We start from the raw sequence: 22,535 nt of genomic DNA, 5'->3' as shown, positions 1-22,535 counted from the left end.
CCTCTGTTCCTCTCTCCCTCTGTTCCTCTCTCTCTCTGTTCCTCTCTCTCTCTCTCTGTTCCTCTCTCTCTCTGTTCATCTCTCTCCCTCTGTTCCTCTCTCTCTCTCTCTGTTCCTCTCTCTCTCTGTTCATCTCTCTCCCTCTGTTCCTCTCTCTCTCTCTGTTCCTCTCTCTCTCTCTGTTCCTCTCTCTCCTCTGTTCATCTCTCTCTCTCTCTGTTCCTCTCTCTCCCTCTGTTCGTCTCTCTCTCTTTCTGTTCCTCTCTCTCCCTCTGTTCCTCTCTCTCTCTGTTCCTCTCTCTCTCTGTTCCTCTCTGTTCCTCTCTCTCCCTCTGTTCATCTCTCTCTCTCTCTGTTCCTCTCTCTCTCTGTTCCTCTCTCTCCCTCTGTTCCTCTCTCTCTCTCTCTGTTCCTCTCTCTCCCTCTGTTCATCTCTCTCTCTCTCTGTTCCTCTCTCCCTCTGTTCGTCTCTCTCTCTTTCTGTTCCTCTCTCTCCCTCTGTTCCTCTCTCTCTCTGTTCCTCTCTGTTCCTCTCTCTCCCTCTGTTCATCTCTCTCTCTCTCTCTGTTCCTCTCTCCCTCTGTTCCTCTCTCTCTCTCTCCCTCTGTTCATCTCTCTCCCTCTGTTCCTCTCTCTCTCTCTCCCTCTGTTCGTCTCTCTCTCTCTCTCTCTGTTCCTCTCTCTCTCTCCCTCTGTTCCTCTCTCTCTCTCTCCCTCTGTTCCTCTCTCTCTCTCTCTCTCTCTCTGTTCCTCTCTCTCTCTCTCTTTTCCTCTCTCTCTCTCTCCCTCTGTTCATCTCTCTCCCTCTGTTCCTCTCTCTCTCTGTTCCTCTCTCTCCCTCTGTTCCTCTCTCTCTCTCTCTCTCTCTCTCTCTCTCTCTCTCTCTCTGTTCCTCTCTCTCTCTCTCCCTCTGTTCATTTCTCTCTCTCTCTCTGTTCCTCTCTCTCTCTCTCCCTCTGTTCCTCTCTCTCTCTGTTCCTCTCTCTCTCTGTTCCTCTCTCTCTCTGTTCCTCTCTCCCTCTGTTCATCTCTCTCTCCCTCTGTTCGTCTCTCTCTCTCTCCCTCTGTTCATTTCTCTCTCTCTCTCTGTTCCTCTCTCTCTCTCTCCCTCTGTTCATCTCTCTCTCTCTCTCTGTTCCTCTCTCTCTCTCTCTCTTTTCCTCTCTCTCTCTCTCCCTCTGTTCATCTCTCTCCCTCTGTTCCTCTATCTCTCTGTTCCTCTCTCTCCCTCTGTTCGTCTCTCTCTCTCTCCCTCTGTTCATTTCTCTCTCTCTCTCTGTTCCTCTCTCTCTCTCTCCCTCTGTTCATCTCTCTCTCTCTCTCTCTGTTCCTCTCTCTCTCTCTCTTTTCCTCTCTCTCTCTCTCCCTCTGTTCCTCTCTCTCCCTCTGTTCGTCTCTCTCTCTCTCCCTCTGTTCATCTCTCTCTCTCTCTCTGTTCCTCTCTCTCCCTCTGTTCGTCTCTCTCTCTCTCCCTCTGTTCATCTCTCTCTCTCTCTCTGTTCCTCTCTCCCTCTGTTCCTCTCTCTCTCTCTCTCTTTTCCTCTCTCTCTCTCTCCCTCTGTTCATCTCTCTCTCCCTCTGTTCATCTCTCTCTCCCTCTGTTCCTCTCTCTCTCTGTTCCTCTCTCCCTCTGTTCATCTCTCTCTCCCTCTGTTCGTCTCTCTCTCTCTCCCTCTGTTCATCTCTCTCTCTCTCTCTGTTCCTCTCTCTCTCTCTCTCTTTTCCTCTCTCTCTCTCTCCCTCTGTTCCTCTCTCTCCCTCTGTTCCTCTCTCTCTCTCTCCCTCTGTTTATCTCTCTCTCTCTCTCTGTTCCTCTCTCTCTCTCCCTCTGTTCATCTCTCTCTCTCTCTCTGTTCCTCTCTCTCTCTCTTTTCCTCTCTCTCTCTCTCCCTCTGTTCCTCTCTCTCCCTCTGTTCATCTCTCTCTCCCTCTGTTCCTCTCTCTCTCTCTCCCTCTGTTCATCTCTCTCTCTCTCTCTGTTCCTCTCTCTCTCTCTCCCTCTGTTCATCTCTCTCTCTCTCTCTGTTCCTCTCTCTCTCTCTCCCTCTGTTCCTCTCTCTCTCTCTGTTCCTCTCTCTCTCTCTGTTCCTCTCTCCCTCTGTTCCTCTCTCTCTCTCTCTCTTTTCCTCTCTCTCTCTCTCCCTCTGTTCCTCTCTCTCCCTCTGTTCATCTCTCTCTCCCTCTGTTCATCTCTCTCTCCCTCTGTTCATCTCTCTCTCTCTCTCTGTTCCTCTCTCTCTCTCTCTCTCTGTTCCTCTCTCTGCCTCTGTTCATCTCTCTCTCCCTCTGTTCATCTCTCTCTCTCTCTCTGTTCCTCTCTCTGCCTCTGTTCATCTCTCTCTCCCTCTGTTCCTCTCTCTCTCTCTCTCTCTGTTCCTCTCTCTCCCTCTGTTCATCTCTCTCTCCCTCTGTTCATCTCTCTCTCCCTCTGTTTATCTCTCTCTCTCTCTCTTTTCCTCTCTCTCTCTCTCTCCCTCTGTTCCTCTCTCTCTCTCTGTTCCTCTCTCTCTCTTTCTGTTCCTCTCTCTCCCTCTGTTCCTCTCTCTCTCTCTGTTCCTCTCTCTCTCTTTCTGTTCCTCTCTCTCCCTCTGATCCTCTCTCTCTCTCTGTTCATCTCTCTCTCCCTCTGTTCGTCTCTCTCTCTTTCTGTTCCTCTCTCTCCCTCTGTTCCTCTCTCTCTCTCTCTCTCTCTGTTCCTCTCTCTGCCTCTGTTCATCTCTCTCTCCCTCTGTTCATCTCTCTCTCTCTCTCTTTTCCTCTCTCTCTCTCTCTCCCTCTGTTCCTCTCTCTCCCTCTGTTCCTCTCTCTCTCTCTGTTCCTCTCTCTCTCTTTCTGTTCCTCTCTCTCCCTCTGTTCCTCTCTCTCTCTCTGTTCCTCTCTCTCTCTTTCTGTTCCTCTCTCTCCCTCTGTTCCTCTCTCTCTCTCTGTTCATCTCTCTCTCCCTCTGTTCGTCTCTCTCTCTTTCTGTTCCTCTCTCTCCCTCTGTTCCTCTCTCTCTCTTTCTGTTCCTCTCTCTCCCTCTGTTCGTCTCTCTCTCTTTCTGTTCCTCTCTCTCCCTCTGTTCCTCTCTCTCTCTTTCTGTTCCTCTCTCTCCCTCTGTTCCTCTCTCTCCCTCTGTTCCTCTCTCTCTCTCCCTCTGTTCCTCTCTCTCCCTCTGTTCGTCTCTCTCTCTTTCTGTTCGTCTCTCTCTCTTTCTGTTCCTCTCTCTCCCTCTGTTCGTCTCTCTCTCTTTCTGTTCCTCTCTCTCCCTCTGTTCGTCTCTCTCTCCTTCTCTGTTCCTCTCTCTCTCTTTCTGTTCCTCTCTCTCCCTCTGTTCCTCTCTCTCTCTCCCTCTGTTCCTCTCTCTCCCTCTGTTCGTCTCTCTCTCTTTCTGTTCCTCTCTCTCCCTCTGTTCCTCTCTCTCTCTCTGTTCCTCTCTCTCCCTCTGTTCATCTCTCTCTCCCTCTGTTCGTCTCTCTCTCTCTGTTCCTCTCTCTCCCTCTGTTCGTCTCTCTCTCCTTCTCTGTTCCTCTCTCTCTCTCTCTCTCTGTTCCTCTCTCTGCCTCTGTTCATCTCTCTCTCTCTCTTTTCCTCTCTCTCTCTCTCTCCCTCTGTTCCTCTCTCTCCCTCTGTTCCTCTCTCTCTCTCTGTTCCTCTCTCTCTCTTTCTGTTCCTCTCTCTCCCTCTGTTCCTCTCTCTCTCTCTGTTCCTCTCTCTCTTTCTGTTCCTCTCTCTCTCTCTGTTCCTCTCTCTCCCTCTGTTCGTCTCTCTCTCCTTCTCTGTTCCTCTCTCTCTCTCTCTCTCTGTTCCTCTCTCTGCCTCTGTTCATCTCTCTCTCTCTCTTTTCCTCTCTCTCTCTCTCTCCCTCTGTTCCTCTCTCTCCCTCTGTTCCTCTCTCTCTCTCTGTTCCTCTCTCTCTCTTTCTGTTCCTCTCTCTCCCTCTGTTCCTCTCTCTCTCTCTGTTCCTCTCTCTCTCTTTCTGTTCCTCTCTCTCCCTCTGTTCCTCTCTCTCTCTCCCTCTGTTCCTCTCTCTCCCTCTGTTCATCTCTCTCTCTTTCTGTTCCTCTCTCTCCCTCTGTTCCTCTCTCTCTCTCTGTTCCTCTCTCTCCCTCTGTTCATCTCTCTCTCCCTCTGTTCGTCTCTCTCTCTTTCTGTTCCTCTCTCTCCCTCTGTTCCTCTCTCTCCCTCTGTTCGTCTCTCTCTCCTTCTCTGTTCGTCTCTCTCTCTTTCTGTTCCTCTCTCTCCCTCTGTTCCTCTCTCTCTCTTTCTGTTCCTCTCTCTCTCTCTGTTCCTCTCTCTCTCTTTCTGTTCCTCTCTCTCCCTCTGTTCCTCTCTCTCTCTCCCTCTGTTCCTCTCTCTCCCTCTGTTCGTCTCTCTCTCTTTCTGTTCCTCTCTCTCCCTCTGTTCCTCTCTCTCTCTCTGTTCCTCTCTCTCCCTCTTTTCCTCTCTCTCCCTCTGTTCGTCTCTCTCTCTTTCTGTTCCTCTCTCTCTCTCTGTTCCTCTCTCTCCCTCTGTTCGTCTCTCTCTCCTTCTCTGTTCCTCTCTCTCTCTCTCCCTCTGTTCCTCTCTCTCCCTCTGTTCCTCTCTCTCTCCCTCTATTCATCTCTCTCTCCCTCTGTTCCTCTCTCTCTCTGTTCCTCTCTCCCTCTGTTCCTCTCTCTCCCTCTGTTCCTCTCTCTCTCTTTCTGTTCCTCTCTCGCCCTCTGTTCGTCTCTCTCTCCTTCTCTTTTCCTCTCTCTCTCTCTCCCTCTGTTCATCTCTGTTCCAAACCCCAACATCATCAAGTATACATATATATTTTTTAGATTGATAAATATAAAAACATATTTGTTAACTTTCAGAGTAAAGAGAGAAACTGTCTGTATTTCTTAATTGTAAATGGCACCAAATTGTATTAAACTGAGCCACACTTGTGGAGCTCCACAGTTCTTTTCCAGGTGTTTTGTTGACATCTCTTGATGTTCCCATGTCACAGAAACAGGCTCTGTGTTTTGCCTTATATGCATCCACAGCTGTGCCACCAGTTTACTCACATGGACTCTACTAACCTATCAGAAGCTTCTTCAGCTCAGAATGGAGTCGTCTGGAGTTTCTTATTAATTAACAATAAACTTAGTGTACATGTGCTCCTAAATTTGATGAAAGTGATAAAAAATAGAAGCTCTGTCTCTCTTTATTCTGACATTTAACTAATTCAAAAGATATTTCAATATTTATTTATCCAAAACAAAACAAGTTTACTCTAAATTGATGTTGTACAGTAAAAAAATGTTCTTGTGTTTTCCATAAAGTGTATGTAAATATCTGGTTTCAACTGTGAATATACTGCTGTGTGTTGAAGTTCCTCTTGTTTTGCATAGAAATATACTGAACAACATACAAAGCATAATAAATAAAATACTACCAGAGTTTTTTTTTTTGAAAGAAGCTCCTTATGTCCATGTTTGTATATCAGTGCATTACTGATTTATTTAGCCGTGGAGGGAAACAACTGAAAATATGAAATAAACACACATGCAAGCTAAGACTCTCTAAAGAAACAGCATTGTTGTTGTTCGGCTTTTCATTTCGCCATTTGTTGATTCACTTGAAGACCAAGTAACGTAATATGGGTCAAGTGATCAGTTTGATATCAATCTTTCGTGATACACCGTCATATTTACATTATTTGTACAGTACGAATGATTTGCTTTGGTACCTGGTCGAACTTCAGTTCTCCTCTGTCTGCCTGGCTGCGCTTCTCCAACAGCGCACTCGCAGGCAGCAGCTCCCCCCGCCCCCTCGCTCAGTCGCTGAGCTCGGATCATACCAATATTAAGGGGGATTTGCACACAGTCGTAAATTCCCACAGTGTGCACTATGTGCTTCGAATATTGTGTGTAGTTTTTGTTTTATACAGTTGTCAGCCAGGCATCTAACTATGAAAAAATTACACTCCAAAAGACCCCGGGCTTCTGAAAAAACAACCCGGGCTTAAGCCCATTAAGCCACCCCCCCGCTCCGCCACTGCTTCACACTGATTAGCTGGTGTCAATCCAACTTTAATGTGTCCCATGTCAGTCCGTTTTAGGGAAAAAGTGTTAAGTGGTTTCATTTAATTTTGAAATACTCCCACATGGACGAGCAATTTGGAGTCTAGCAGAGTTATCACGAATAGCATACGATCTTCAGATATAATCCGATCAACCTTGCATTTAACCCGATTGAACATCCAGGTACCTCTGACTACTTCTAAGTTGCACATGTTAACGGTCTCATCATCACTCTGTGCTGCAGCAAACTGGATCTGTGGCACAGAATAGTTGATGGCCATGTTGTTCTCCTGCTTTGCAGCTTTGTTTGAGTCTGAATTGCGTCTTAAACGTGCAAAACTAAGAAAAGCAGATCAATATTTTCTTCTTGTTGTTATTTAATGGTGGTTGGAAACCAGCGAAAGGAGCATTAACCACCTCGAGCAATATTTTCTATCCCCATTGTTGTTTTGAAAGTGAATACCCGACGTGTGCGTCATACGTCACGTTGTACGTCAGGTGAAGGTGTGGTGTGGGCTATCGCACCTGTCGCATTAAAAAGCTTTAAAAACGTAAGAATCGCTTTAAAAACACAACCCAACGCGCTAAACATGAACAAACATAAACACCCGTGTTACATTATCACGTATATCCAGGACATCTCTTCTGAACCAAGATGAAGTGGTGCTACAAAGGAATTATTTCTTTAGGAGAGCATTTAATAGCAGTCTGGGCTGCCACAAAATGCACCGCTAAAAACACAGTGTCTGCTTGTCCCAGGATTTATTAATTTTGAGAGTGAAGTTGTAGGACTGATGCTGGTTAGTGGTGCAGGTTTCATGGATGTGACACCTTAACTTGTGTAAAATGATGACCAGAGCATATGATTAGGTTAGTTCACTGTAGTTAGGCAGAGGTGTCTTAAAAAGTACCACCTTATACAAAACAAATGAAGGTCCAGTATAAGAAAGAATAAGAAGAGAAAAAAGGAACAGCCTGCTAAATGAAGTCATGTTTAAACATTACTCTAAATGTAGCCATTAGTTTTTGTTGCTGGCCATACAAAAAATAAGTATACTTCAATTATATTTCCCAAGTATACCTTACCTAGTACGTATACTAATAATGCTTCTTGGGACTATATTGGCCCCGTTTTAGTACATAACAGTATTCTTGAAATTAACTTTTAGATGTACTTTTTGTTCACTATAAATGTACTAGCATAATGTCATAATGTCTGCAAGAGTATAATTAAAATATACTCGACTGTCACAATACTAACCTTACAAGTATACTATTAATTTACTTTTTAGTTTATATTTGAGTTACTTCTGATTGAAAAACAGTAATTAAAATGCAATTGAAACATATTTTTCACATGTAACAAAGCTCTTTGTTCCCCAGACATCAGATAACAATTCTAACTATCAGAAAGCTTCATTTGTAGAGAACTGCACCCATAGTTCAAGTACCAGAATTATATTGTGAACAGGTGAGAAAGTGTTTTGAGAGTTGAGGTTTATTAACTATTGACCCTTTTCACTCACGGTTTGAAGAATTTCATTTTTTAAATGAATGATTTACCCCACTTACTCTGTTCAAAAGGTAAAAGATGCTGATGCTTAAATGTAATTTAGTCTAAAAAAAGGAAGAAAATACATACAAAGTAAACTAAAGGTATACTTGCTTGTTTTCTAGTTTTTAAAGTATACTTATACTTAAATATTCTTTTTGGTAAGAGTGAGACTGGTTGTTTGATACAAAGTGGGCTGTAATAATGTTTCACATTGTTTGAATAATCAAATACATTTATTAATGTATGAGGTTCCATTCAGTTCAAGAAATTAAATTTTACTGTGGCTGCAACTTACTCCTTAAGTTAAAAATTATGCTGTATATTGTACTTTATATGTTATACTACTTTCACAGTGAATCACATTTTATAGTAATACACTCTGAATGAGGATTTAAGTAATTACTCTTAGAACTAATCAGAATCAGAATACTTTATTAATCCCGAAGGAAATTAGGGTTACAGCAGGCAGCACACTAATGGCGTATGCGCACTTACAAAGGAACCTTCTGACCAACTTTACACAAACATCACATTGGGGAGACATGTCAGAAAGGTCGGCTGATAGGAAAAAAACAACGAAAATACATAACATGAGGTGAGAGGAGGAGAAAAAAAACTCAGTCAGACTGAGCTCCTAGTGGGAGAACAGTTTGATAACAGAAAAAACACCTCAGCACAAAAAGCACATGACTATCAATACACCATAGAAACACAAGACAAGCAACAGGGGCGGGTAAAGGGTGAGAGAGAGCCGGTGTAGACAGCGCATCCGGTCCTGCAGCATGTCTGCGCTGGTCCAGTCGACCGCCATCTTCCCCGGTAGGGCACAAGCATCGAAGGCGTTTGGAAAGGGAGGGGGGATCAGTGTGTGCATATCAGTGTGTGTGTGTGTGTGTGTCCAGAGTTCAGCTGAGACAGTGTCCTTCGCCCTGCCAGGCTAAGTAAACAGTCTTCCAGCCAACCCAGGTGGCCTTGCATGGAATGGGAGGAACAGTCTAAACACAGTCGTTATCAGGGTGTTTTGTTCAGCTCCAGCCTTGAGGCCGCAGCTGGCGCCAAGAGGGTCTCCGCATGAAGTGATGATGGTTTTTACTTTAGTGCGAACAACTCATATGAATTTCAAAGCTGTTCTAACAGTCCAACACTGGTCTCTCAATCTCCCGTTGGAGAGCCGCGAGCTTTCTATGATGTTATCCAAACTTACGTTCCGTGATGTTGTCGTTCTTTTTACTCAAAGAGCAGGTTCTGAGAACTCACGACCGCAGTGCACTTCCCCAAGATGTGATCGAATTTGCGCTCAAAGGTGTTATTCGAGCTAGCCCCTCCAGATGTAATCCAGTTTTTCACTCAGAGGTCTTGTTCTGAGTATTCACGGCAGCCGTGCGTTCTCCAAGATCTTATCCATGCTGCACTCAATGAGCCCATTTTGAAAACTCACACCTCGTCCCATCATTTCAATCCCAGCGGGCAGCCTTGTGGGGGTTTGAACAGCCGGTTCCGCTTCCTTAATTCTTCGATAAGTCAGGGCCAAGCCAGCTCCGATCAGCCAGAACCCTGTTACCATGGTTCCGAATAGGTCGATATCTTCAGCACTCAGGCTCACCCAAGCCCAAACTTCTCGTTGAGAAAAAGGTGTCAATTGCATTCAGAGACCAGTTGATCCAATCCATAATTCCTCTTTTAGGTTTTAGAGAACAGACTGTGAGAGAATGTTCCAGGGAAAAGTAAGTAAAAACACGAGACTAGACAAGGACATAAGAAGCTAAGCAGGGAAGCTAAGGGAGAGGAGGAGGAGGAGAAAAGTAGAAAACAACAGAAATTCGGATGGTGTAATAGTATAATCTCAGTAACATCACCAATTCTTACATTTGCTGTATTTTACAGCTGTTTCCATGAGTACGGTGAGTTACCGTAATAATAATGTAATCTCATGGAATTTTCCCACAATTACATGCAAATTACAGTACTAAACTGCAAACATCCTTTAGAGTTTTTTTTACTGTTGATTTTGCAGTACTAAGCTATGGAAATTACTGCAAAGGCTAACAGTGTAGTTTTTTACAAAGTTCCCCTCAGCGTCCAGAGCCACCAACATACCTTTGATCAACAGCAAGTGAATATATAATAATATATAAATAAATAAATGTGTGTTTTCAGAACAGGAACCAGCAGAACTATTTTTCTGTTATCAGGGAGCAGCACAAACGCTCATCAGCTCATTTACTGTGCAGGACTTTGAGTGTGTGAAGTGTGTGTTTGTGCTGGATTTCCTTTGGAGAATCTCAGTCAGAAACAAGACAAAGAAAAACTCTTTCAATAGTCCAGGTTGAGTTGACAACATGAACTGCATTTATCTTCCTCTGACTTGACATGTTCTTCCTCCTCTGCACCGAGCCAGCTGCTAAGACTCACAAGCTCATTGACATTTTCTGATGATAAAGAAACTCTCTTCTTCTGTACAATATGAGCAGCAACAGAGAACAAGCTTTCACAGGTACAGATGTTACAGCTGTGGCCAAGTACATGTGCTGCATGTTTGGAGCAGCACTCTAATGGACAGGCCTCTGTACTGATGGTGGGCTCTGCTCTGTATCCACCACACTGTTCTCAGCTGAGTCTTCCTCCTGTTCACAATCACACTCTGATGAAGCAGCCAATAGGCCAACTTTTTCTCTGGTGGCTTGGATGTTGTTGCTTCCACAGGTTTCCCTCCAACAACCCTCTGTTCCTTCAGTAAGTTCAGTAAGATCTGGGTCAGGGGTCGGCAACCTTTTTTATGATGAGTGCCATCTAAAATTTCCTCAGAAGTCAATGTGCCATATGATTGCATTAGCAATAAATTTAATAATGCTCTATATTAACAGTTACACACTATATAGAACCACTTTATAGAATTATATTTGTTTACAGATGTTGGTAGCTATCAGCAAATAGTTATCAGCTATTTTGAAACAAAAAAAATACACTTTTTATCCATAACAGTAAATGAACTGTACAACATAAAATGCAAATGCTATTTATGGTCTCCTCACAACAATGAAAACAAACGCTGTTGTGACAGTGATGTACAGTCTTGTTGGTATATGTATGATTTCTATACATTTTACATCAGACAAAAACTTTGGTTGTAAGATTCAGATAATTAATAAAAGCGAGACATTTTAAATGAGAATAAGAAAGTATATCTTTGTGTCCCCCTTTCCCTGTTAATGCCCTACCTGGCCCCCTGGCAACACTTTGCTAGACCCGCCCCTGCACAGTTACCAGCTGTCAGCTACGTATAAAAGGATCCTGGAGTTACTTGTCTTGTTGCCAACAGTTACTTGTACTTGTTGGCAACTCTACTAACTAACCTTATGAATAAAATAAAGTTCACTCCCAGTAACATCATAGCACCCACCCAGCCGTATAGAAACTCCGTCATGCTAGCAAGTACGCAGTACGAGTTATTGTAACTGACTGTAAAAAGTCAGCACAACGAAAATAAACTCCACCTAAACTTGGTTTATATCTGACCCAGATAGACTGCAGGTCATAACTTCTTACCTGAAGTTCAGTTCACCCGACAGTCGGACCGCCTCGGGTCTCTCCTCCTCCAGCCTCCCTTTTCCCTCATTCCCCTGCTGGCCTCTGTGGAAGCTCCGCCACAGCAACCACCAAACAACTGAGTTATTTTTACATTTTACACATCGGCCAGATCTGGCCAATCCACCACCTTTCATTGTTTATACCATTACAAAAAAACAAAACAACAAACAAAAAAACATCAGCCCATAAAAACGAAAAATCACCAATGGCTAGTCCAGCTATGGTCGTGCCATCAGTTAACCCTTCCCGTGCCAAATGTGGCACGCGTGCCCAGGGTTGCCGACTCCTGATCTGGGTAAACACTTGAGCTCCTTGAATCTGGCTCCAGTGCAGCAGCAGTTTTCACATATACAATGTTGGCATTTTGTGTGTCATGACGTGTTCAAAGGCAGACGTCTGGCAGCAGCATCATATTTGATGCACTATCTGTGCTGAGTATGCTGACTTTATTTCAAATGTCCCACTGCTGTGCAACATGAATCACATGTTCTGCATGTTTCTGTAACTCCCAGGTAACCATGGTTACCCAGCTACGTCCAATAGTCTCCATAGAGACCAACAGCTGGTTCATGTTGTAACACCGTGGCTTTCGTAGTCTCTCCTTTTTCTACAGCTCATGTGTTCTTCTTGTGATGGTGCGTCTTGAGGCTCATACATGCCGTCATTTGTTGATCCTAAGAACATTCCTCAGAGCGACTTCTTCAACAACACTAATCGGCCTGCAGTTTGTAGCTGCTCACTTCACTGTGGCGTTTGTTAGCTTGTCTTTCTTTGGTTTATCTAGACTCCTCCCACAAGCTGAATCTACGTAGTCTGCCCAAGCCTCCCACCTCTGTTTGTTTGGGTGGTGTGTTTGCTGCCATCAACAGTGTGTAATGCATTTAAGTGATACTTCAGACATGAAGTACTCCGGTGATAAAAAACTCAACTTTGCTTCCAGGTAACTTTAGTTGTATCAACACTGCCCTCTGGAACAGTTTAAAATGAACATGTCAAAGATCTGTACCTGTCTCCATGTTTCTGTCCCCGCCCCTTTCTTTCTGTCCTGGGTCATGTGAGCGCTGCAGTAGTATTAGGCCCACCCTCAGTGCTCTCATTGGTTGAGACGCATAATGACGCCCACTGATAAACATCCCTCCTGTGACCCATGGCTTTTATAATCAGAGCCAGTGAGCACTTTCACAATAATCATGATTTTAAAAACTGTGATTAAAATAATTGCTGACGTTAATCAATTAACGAGTTAACGTGATAATAACAGGTTAAGTTGTCCTAATAATTAGACTTTGGTGACAAACTGATGTGATCTCCATGTTTCCTTTGTTGGACTGTGGGCGAGTGTCAGAACTGAATGTACTGAGTAACACTCAGTGTTTAAATATGTGTCAGTTCCAGTTTCAGAGCTCTAAAGTGCAGCTATCATGTTAGGAATATGTTAGGAATAGACAGGAACACTGAGCACACTGAGGTCAAATCTTTATTTTACCACTCGCTGCATTCTTGATGTTCATGAATTCAGCAGGTTCATGATTGTCTGCAGCATTAATTTCATATTTCCATTAAAAGTGTCGAATTTGACTTTTTGATGTTCTTTATGATCTCTGGCACCAGTTCATCTGTAGGCTGTGCTCAGTCCATCCATTTAGTGAAATGATGTTTAAACGTCTCCTTGTTCTGTGAGCGTGCACAGATCCTGAAGCAGAAAGCCTGGGTTAACAGAGAAATGATCATCACTGTGATGATGCTCATCATCTCTGACTGGGATTTGAGGTTTTGTCAAAGCAGCAAAGAAAGCCTGGCTATGTTGGACTTGGTGTGGCAGCAGCTCCCAGTTTGAGTTCAGGAGACAGACACCCTCTCTACTTTGAAGATCAGCTTCAAACTTTCCTTTTTGATAAAGCTTATAGTTCGAGCTGGATCAGGTGACCCTGAACCATCCCTTAGTTATGCTGCTATAGGCTCAGGCTGTTGGTGGACTTCCCATGATGCTCTGCTTTCTTCTTCACTCCCCTCTTTTCACTCCTGATGCTTTTATATGTCACTGCTGCATGTCCTTAACTTTTGTCTTCTCTCTCCTTAGTTTGTGTTTTGTTCTTGTCTCTCTGAGCTCATCTCTTCTCTTTCCCCTCACCCTGAAACCAGTCATGGTAGATGCTCCTCCTGGAGCCTGTTTTCACTGGGAGGATCTTTGTGTCAAAGGGAGTTCTTCTTCCCACCATCACCAAGTGCTGCTCACAGTGGATTGTCTGATGGTTGGGGCTTTCTCTCTAATATTGGAGGCTGTTACCTTACACTGTTAAACAGCTTCAGATGACTGTTGTTGTCTGTTGGGTATTGTCACTTATAAATAAAGTTACATTGAATGGATGTAAATGGATAGATGTTATTGTGACAAAGAGAAAATGATTGTTGACAGATAGATTGTTGTTTTGTGTTTCTGCAGTCTGTCAGGCTGTCTGATCACAGAGGAAGGCTGTACTTCTCTGGCCTCAGCTCTGAGCTCCAACCCCTCCCATCTGAGAGAGCTGGACCTGAGTTACAATCATCCAGGAGACTCAGGAATGAAGCTGCTGTCGGCTGGACTGAAGGATCCAGGCTGGAGACTGGACACTCTGAGGTATGAGATTGAATATACCTGATATAAGAATCAGGTATATGATTCTTATATCATATACCTGATATTATATATAAGAATATATATTCTTATATATAATATAAGAATGTCTGATAGAAGAGGAAGAGCTGGAAACATTTCCTGTGTCTTTCACTCACTTCCTGTTTGTTTCCTGCAGATGAGACATGAACAATCACACATGCAGGAATATTAGGACAGACACACTAGTCTAGCTGGATAGTACATGGATATTTATGTAGGGCTCTCCAAGGAGTCTGTTTGCAAGAACATCTAGGTCACAGGTGTACCTGAGATAGATGCCAGTGTACCTAATAAAGTGTCAGCTAATATTTGGAAATGAAGCTTAAATAATGACAAACTCTACATTCACAGCTGAATTCACAATAAATTTGTTCTCAAGTGCACACAGTAGTATTAGTAAATAACGGCAGCCTACTTAGCATTAACTGCTCACTAATATAATGCTAATTCACATCAAATTAGCATTAGCTGCTCACATTGTTAAAAGGGAAGGGAAAACGATATTAGCATTAGCTGCTAATAATTATTCACCTAATTAGAGTTAGCCCCTAATGGCAGCCTACTTAGCATTAACTCCTGACATCGTTATAATGCAGGGGAAAAGGGTTACCATTATCGGATAATGCTAATTCACATCAAATTAGCAATAGTTAATAACGGTATCATTAGCTGCTGTCATTCTTACAAAGCAAAGGAAAACAGTATAAGCATTAGCTGCTAATGCTTTTTCATCTAAAATTAGAATTAGCCACTAATAGCGTCCTATTTAGCATTAACTCTTCACATCGCAGGGGAAAAGTTAAAATTGAATGAAAAAAAGTGTTCACATTAGCTACTCATATTGTTAAAAAGTAAGAAAAAATATTGTTGGCATTAACGCATAATGCTAATTCACCTCAAATTAGTATTAGCTAATAACGGCAACCTACTTAGCATTAGCTGGTCTCATTGTTATAAGGCAAGAAAATATGGTATTAGCATTAGATGCCCATTCCTATTCACCTAAAATTAGCATTAGCCACTAATGGCAGTCTACTTAGCATTAACTCCTCACTAATATAATGCTAATTCACGTCAAATTAGCATTAGGTGCTAGTATCAGCCTACCTAGCACTAGCTGTTCACATTGTTAAAAGGGAAGAGAAAACGATATTAGCATTAGCTGGTAATAATTATTCACCCCTAATTAGAATTAGCCGCTAATGGCAGTATACATAGCATTAACTCCTCACATTGTTATAATGCAAGTGAAAAGTGACAGCATTATCGGATAAAGCTAACTCACATCAAATTAGCATTAGCTAATAACAGCAGCCTTCTTAGCATTAGCTGCTCACATCGTTATAATGCAAGTGAAAAGTGTTAGCATTATCGGATAATGCTAACTCGCATTAAATTATTATTAGCTACTAACTGCAGTCTACTTAGCAGTAGCTGCTCACATTGTTATATAGCAAAGGAAAACGATACAAGCTTTACGTTCTAATGTGTATTTGCCTTGAATTAGACGTAGGTGCTAATGGTGGCCTCCTTAGCATTAGCAGCTCAGATTGTTGTAATGCTGGGTAAAAGAGTGTTAGCATTAGCTGTTCACATTGTTATAAAGTAAGGGAAAACAGTGTTAGCATTAGCGTATCATTTTAATTCACATCAAATTAGCATTAGCTCCTGACATCAGCCTATATAGCACTAGCTGCTCACATTGAGCAGCTAGTATCATGGGTATCATCAGCTGGGTATCATCACTGATTTCTAGAATCGATTCGTTTCCGATTCACAAGGTCCCGAATTGATTTGATCCACTATTCGATTCAATTCGATTCGATTCAATTCGATTTGAAACTGGGAAATTTTGACAGTCAGAAATATTATAATTTAGATCAGGACATTTACATATTTTTGTATCTATAAAAAGGAAGCTGACACTCGCAAGACTTTATCAAAGGTGTGAGCATCACAGCAGATGCCTTTGTGTCAAAGTAGCTGAAGATAAAACACAGAAAAACATGAAGGTGATTTTCCTGGCCTGGGATTTTATAAAAATATTCTGCAGTACATCAAAAACGAAAGAAAACCATTAATTAACATATGAACATTACCTCTGAAGTTACATCGGTTTTATTAGAGACACAGCGTTTTGCATTTTACATAATTTTAGAAAGTTTACATTTGTTCAGTATTGAGCGGGTGGGTGCACGGGGGCTCAGCCCTGGCGCAGGGGGCCTCTTGTGCATCGGCCTAACTGGGGGGCTCTTCAACTGGCGGGGAGGTTGTTCCATCCTTGCAGGAGTCCACTCTGCAGGTGGGGGAGAGACATAGGAGAGGTGGAGAATAAACTTAACCTGGGTGTCTGTTGTCTTGTGTAGTCTGGGAGATGATTGAATGTTGGGGTGGGTACAGTTTCCTCTGCGGTGGGGTAGGGTGGGCTGCCCCGGGTCCTGTGGGGCTTGGCAGTGCTACCATAGGACCTCGGTCTGGATGGACCTGGGCTCCCTTGCCTTGGTGGGTACCAGAGGACGGGGGTGCCTACTGGGGTCAGTGGGGGAGCTGGCCCTAGGGAGGGGCATCCTCCCCTCCCTCCTTTTCCCCCCCATCCCCGGCTACCTCCCTCTTCCCGCTCCACCACAGGGGAGACATTCCCCCCCCCCGTCCCCTTCTGGCCACCTGTGCCTCAATTTTATCTCAGAACTTAGACATCAACATTACTTACACTCTCATAACACACACATATATATAGGGCCTTGAGGGTGGGCACGTTAATGGCGTCCAGTGGACGGTCTGTGTACTCAAACCTACCTCTGGCACCGGTGCCCACCTCTCAATTTTAAATCCATGTAGACATTGAGGGTTCTCGGGAGGGGCCGTGCTAACACCTGCTGCTCTCTGGCAGCAGCACCATGCTCTCCCTTGTTTTAAATGCACTTTAGAACAACACGCAGCAACACTACACATGAGCGGGAGGAGGGAGATATGGGGTCTTCACACACCCCCGTTCTCTGCTAGCCATCGGGGCGGGGGGGCTGGGAGGAGATGTTGGCTGTCCGATTGGCCTCCCGGCTGCTGCGGAGCCTGGGACGGTCTGCTTGCCTCCACCCCGGGGGGGAAGGGTAACATCTCTTGGGTCTGGGTTCTGTTTCCCCCTCTGGGAGCAAGGGTACCTGGACCCGGGGTATAGAGTATGTTTGGGGAGTGTGATTGTGTGTACATGTCCATTTATGTCAATCCTTACGTTGGGTGAGTGCTGAGTGTTTGTATATGTGTGCATGAGGGTGGGAATGCATGTTTATGTCTGTGTGTGCCTGTTTGTCTGTGTCTATATGTCAGGTCGGGTCTTAGACTCCACCTCTCTGGGAACTCCCAGGCCCTCCAAGGCCTATCTCCACTCACCACACTCCCTGCTGGTGACTGATGCCCTCAGGGGTCGGTGCATTGGTGGTTCTTCGTGTCCGGGGCTGGGCGCTCAGGTATGTACCAGCTCACTCCCGGTGGCTACCTGGCGGGGCCTGGCGCCTGTTGCTCAGTTAGGCCTCCTCCGGGGTGCGGGGGGCCCTCAGGCCTCCGGCCTCTGGGCCTGCGGCTCGGTTCACTCTGGCACAGCTGGCTGCCGGCAGAGCCGGCGGGCACGCCGGTGCAGCCCCCTCTAGCTTCTGCTCGGTGGCTACTGGGTGACGCCTCGTCTGGGGATCCTCAGCCCTTCCAATGAGGGTGGCACGGATGCCCCTCCGGTGGTCCTCCTTGGGCTCTCGCACTCTGGGGCCTCTGGATGTCTGGGGCCTGGATCTCCTCCATGCCTGCTTCATGCCCTGGGGGACGGGGCTATGGCTCTCTACATCCTCTTGCAGACCATTACATGTGGAAACCATTTGAATACAAGCGCGCTGATCCACACAGGTGTGCACACGGGTGTTCACTGTTCGTAGACTTAAATTACACCTTTCTTGGCTGCTACTTCAAAGCACATTGTGCGCTGTCTGTCCTGCGTGCTGCACAACAATATTCAATATTTAGTATTTACTGCTGTTTACACTTAGCTAGATTAATGCGATGGTGTTGTGTTTAGTATGTTGCTTTGGTTTTTTTTGCTTGTTTTCTATTCTTTTTCTCTCAACAGGTGATCCAGGAGATTTTTCTTCCCCCCTTTCTCACTGTCCCTCTCCCCTTCTGTTTTTCTTTTCCTTCCTCTTTCTTTCTCCCTTTCCTATCCCTCACTCATGTCTGTCCCGTCTGTAACAACTGAAAATAAAATAAAATAAATAATAAAAACAAAGGTTGATCAAATGGACCAATACGGCAATGCCATGATGATCCATTTGGCAAAATAAATCCATTGGGTATCCTTGTTGGTCTTCAGACAACAATTCTGACGGCTAAAGAACCAAATGGGACAGGCAAAAAAAAAAGCATTAGCTGGTAATAATTATTCACCCCTAATTAGAATTAGCCGCTAATGGCAGTATACATAGCATTAACTCCTCACATTGTTATAATGCAAGTGAAAAGTGACAGCATTATCGGATAATGCTAACTCACATCAAATTAGCATTAGCTAATAACAGCAGCCTTCTTAGCATTAGCTGCTCACATCGTTATAATGCAAGTGAAAAGTGTTAGCATTATCGGATAATGCTAACTCGCATTAAATTATTATTAGCTACTAACTGCAGTCTACTTAGCAGTAGCTGCTCACATTGTTATATAGCAAAGGAAAACGATACAAGCTTTACGTTCTAATGTGTATTTGCCTTGAATTAGACATAGGTGCTAATGGTGGCCTTCTTAGCATTAGCAGCTCAGATTGTTGTAATGCTGGGTAAAAGAGTGTTAGCATTAGCTGTTCACATTGTTATAAAGTAAGGGAAAACAGTGTTAGCATTAGCGTATCATTTTAATTCACATCAAATTAGCATTAGCTCCTGACATCAGCCTATATAGCACTAGCTGCTCACATTGATATAGGGAAAGGGAAAATGATATTAGCATTAGCCGGTAATAATTATTCACCCCTAATTAGAATTAGCCGCTAATGGCAGCCTACTTAGCATTAACCCCTTACATTGTTATAAAGCAAGTGAAAGTTGACAGCATTATCGGATAATGCTAACTCGCATCACATTAGCATTAGCTAATAACAGCAGCCTTCTTAGCATTAGCTGGTCACATTGTTATAAAGCAAGAAAATATGGTATTAGCATTAGATACCAATTCCTATTTACCTAAAATTATCATTAGCCACTAATGGCAGTACACTTAGCATTAACTCCTCACATTGTTATAATTAGGGCTGGGTATCATCACTGATTTCTAGAATCGATTCGTTTCCGATTCACAAGGTCCCGAATTGATTTGATCCACTATTCGATTCAATTCGATTCGATTCAATTCGATTTGAAACTGGGAAATTTTGACAGTCAGAAATATTATAATTTAGATCAGGACATTTACATATTTTTGTATCTATAAAAAGGAAGCTGACACTCGCAAGACTTTATCAAAGGTGTGAGCATCACAGCAGATGCCTTTGTGTCAAAGTAGCTGAAGATAAAACACAGAAAAACATGAAGGTGATTTTCCTGGCCTGGGATTTTATAAAAATATTCTGCAGTACATCAAAAACGAAAGAAAACCATTAATTAACATATGAACATTACCTCTGAAGTTACATCGGTTTTATTAGAGACACAGCGTTTTGCATTTTACATAATTTTAGAAAGTTTACATTTGTTCAGTATTGAACGGCAGAAATTAGGTTTTCTTTTTGGAAGTAAGTAAAAGGGGAAAAAAAACAGCAGCCGACAGCCTGTAAACAATGGTAGACTTGTGCGTAACAAGCAAGCGAATAATGCAGAAAACAGATTTTTAGACGGGAAACTGTTCTTGAAGTACAGAGAGAGAGAGAGAGAGAGAGAGAGAGAGAGAGCTGTGCATGAAGTGTGATTTTATCATGGTGGAAGCAAAACAGTAAAAGTCAGAGTGAATTCATGACGATGTTTATGTGAAGCGCAGTTTGGATCTTCTTTTGCTGCTGGTTTGGTCAATATTGTTTGGAGAGAGATCAAACTAACAGCTTTAGAATCAGTGCAAAAAGGACGTAAACACAAAGCGCGGACCCGGCGACAGATCAGAATCAGTGAGCTGTAGGTTTTCAACCGTGTCCGTGCCGTCAGGTGAGAAAGCCACATCTCACTGATTCTGATCCGTTGGCGGGTCGGCGCTTTGTGTTTACGTCCTTTTTGCACTGATTCTAAAGCTGTTAGTTTGATCTCTCTCCAAACAATATTGACCGAACCAGCAGCAAAAGAAGATCCAAACTACGCTTCCGTGTACCTGCTCTCATTTACTGTCTTAGCTGTTTGGTGGTTGTTGAAAATTTGTGAGGTTTCACCTGAGATTCTGGCGTTTCGGGCATAATAAATTTATATAAAAAAATCGATTCAGGATTTTAATGAATCGATTTCACGTTATCCAAGCCAGAATCGATTTTAATCGATAAATCAATTATAAAAACCCACCCCTAGTCATAATGCAAGGGAAAAGAATTAGCATTATCGAATAATGTTGACCTTGGCCCACTGGAAAAGTTAAGAACTAAAGATTTAGGAGTGTTTCTCGATAGCTCTTTCTCATTTGAGAAACAAATAAATTCTGTTATTAAAACCAGCTGTAAGGTTTATATTGTTGATTGTCATTTATGCTTAGAAATATTTACTCATATATGAGTTTTACAATCGATTGCATAATGATAGATCCTTGATCCTTAGTAGTCTGTAAAGACTCTGTGCCTTCCAGAGTGCTCTGGCATGCACATACAACTTGGGGCCATGAGAGAGGTCGTACCTTCTCTTACTGATTTATGGTATAGGAGGACACCTACTCTGTGTCTGGTTAAGTATAAGAGCCCTTTGTTAGGGGGACCACTGGACTCTTAGCACCAGCTTTGGGGTCACAGGGTCACATCTGGAACACACACACACACACACACACACACACACACCTACACTATGCACAGACTGGTACTCTTTGTTCATACCTGTGTAAGACATCATATGTTATGTTTTTAAATGTGCTGATAAACAAATGTAGATTTCTTTGAATAAAACAGTGGAGCCGAGCTATGAGCCATCCTCAGTGTGTAACAATGTGTGTATGAGAGCCACACAAAAAAACCCCAAAACACTTTGGTCCTTCAAATGAACAGGTACAAAAAAGAAACCAAACACATCAGACATCGCAATAAAGCTATTGCCAAATAAAGGTAACCTGAAGAACAGTGAAATTGAGATGATTTACAAGGATCGTCTAAGAAGGGCAGTTGTTGTATCTTGCTTCTCATGGGCGATCGTGGCTCAAGAGTTGGGAGTTCGCCTTGTAATCGGAAGGTTGCTGGTTCGAGCCCCGGCTTGGACAGTCTCGGTCGTTGTGTCCTTCACCCGTTGCCTACTGGTGGTGGTCAGAGGCCCCGGTGGCGCCAGTGTCCGGCAGCCTCGCCTCTGTCAGTGCGCCCCAGGGTGGCTGTGGTTACAGTGTAGCTGCCATCACCAGTGTGTGAATGTGTGGATGACTGGATATGTAAAGCGCTTTGGGGTCCTTAGTGACTAGTAAAGCGCTATATAAATACAGGCCATTTACAATTTTTACCATGTAGTGTGCATGCTGACTGTGCTGCTCTGACCCCCCTCCTCCTTTCAGGGTGGAGCCTGCTGGAGTCCGATGGTTGAGACCAGGTCTGAGGAAGTGTAAGTGTGTTTTTAATGGGATTCATGAAAACAAAGCAGCACATTCAACCATCTTCATCATTCTGATGTCAGGAGTCATCATCAAAGTGTCAATCAATGAAGAGATGATGGATCAATAACTGCAGCTGGATTGTGTTTGTTCTCTCCATCAGATTCCTGTCAACTCACAATCGACACAAACACAGTGAACACAAAGCTCCAACTGTCTGACAACAACAGGAAGGTGACACGTGTGGAGGAGGTTCAGTCATATCCTGATCATCCAGACAGATTTGATGTTTATCCTCAGCTGCTGTGTAGAAATGGTCTGACTGGTCGCTGTTACTGGGAGGTCGAGTGGAGAGAAGAAGTTTATATATCAGTGAGTTACAGAAGCATCAGAAGGAAAGGAGACAGTGGTGACTGTGTGTTTGGAAACAATGATCAGTCCTGGAGTCTGTACTGCTCTGATGATGGTCCTGATTCTGTCTGGCACAATAAGAGACAAACATCCATCTCCTCCTCCTCCTCCTCTGTCTCTAACAGAGTAGCAGTGTATGTGGACTGTCCTGCTGGCACTCTGTCCTTCTACAGAGTCTCCTCTGACACTCTGATCCACCTCCACACCTTCAACACCACATTCACTCAAACTCTTTATCCTGGGTTTGGGTTTAGAATCTGGTATCCTGGTGCCTCAGTGTCCCTGTGCTGAGTGGAGTGTAAAGAGTGTCTCCTGTTAGAGAAACACTCTGACTGTTGAACAGATAGTTCAGTCTGTACATGTCTGTCTCTTTCACTCACAAACACGTTTTGAGATTCATGGATTCAATCAGTTGATGTTTGAAACTCTTCTACAGGGAGTGCAGAATTATTAGGCAAATGAGTATTTTGTCCACATCATCCTCTTCATGCATGTTGTCGTACTCCAAGCTGTATAGGCTCGAAAGCCTACTACCAATTAAGCATATTAGGTGATGTGCATCTCTGTAATGAGAAGGGGTGTGGTCTAATGA

General features: G+C 43.7%; 1 protein-coding gene across 2 annotated transcripts in view; it reads left to right on the top strand.

Annotated features, from left to right (window-relative positions):
• Positions 1–22,333, top strand: part of LOC146377003 (NACHT, LRR and PYD domains-containing protein 12-like) — a 554,927-nt gene extending 532,594 nt beyond the window's left edge. For both annotated transcript variants that reach the window (XM_084944978.1, XM_084944977.1), the window contains exons 10-12: positions 13,598–13,771; positions 21,497–21,543; positions 21,696–22,333. In XM_084944978.1, the coding sequence (XP_084801104.1) occupies positions 13,598–13,771; positions 21,497–21,543; positions 21,696–22,234 (760 nt within the window). In that variant the 3' untranslated portion in view covers positions 22,235–22,333. The remainder of the gene's footprint in view (positions 1–13,597; positions 13,772–21,496; positions 21,544–21,695) is intronic.
• Positions 22,334–22,535: the final 202 nt, after the last annotated feature.

This window comes from Perissodus microlepis, chromosome 11 (genome assembly GCF_051167445.1).
Source record: "Perissodus microlepis isolate ML-2025 ecotype Zambia chromosome 11, ASM5116744v1, whole genome shotgun sequence".
Taxonomy (NCBI): Eukaryota; Metazoa; Chordata; class Actinopteri; order Cichliformes; family Cichlidae; genus Perissodus; species Perissodus microlepis.
Note: the sequence above shows the minus strand (reverse complement) of the source record. Positions and strands in the feature narration are given on the sequence as shown.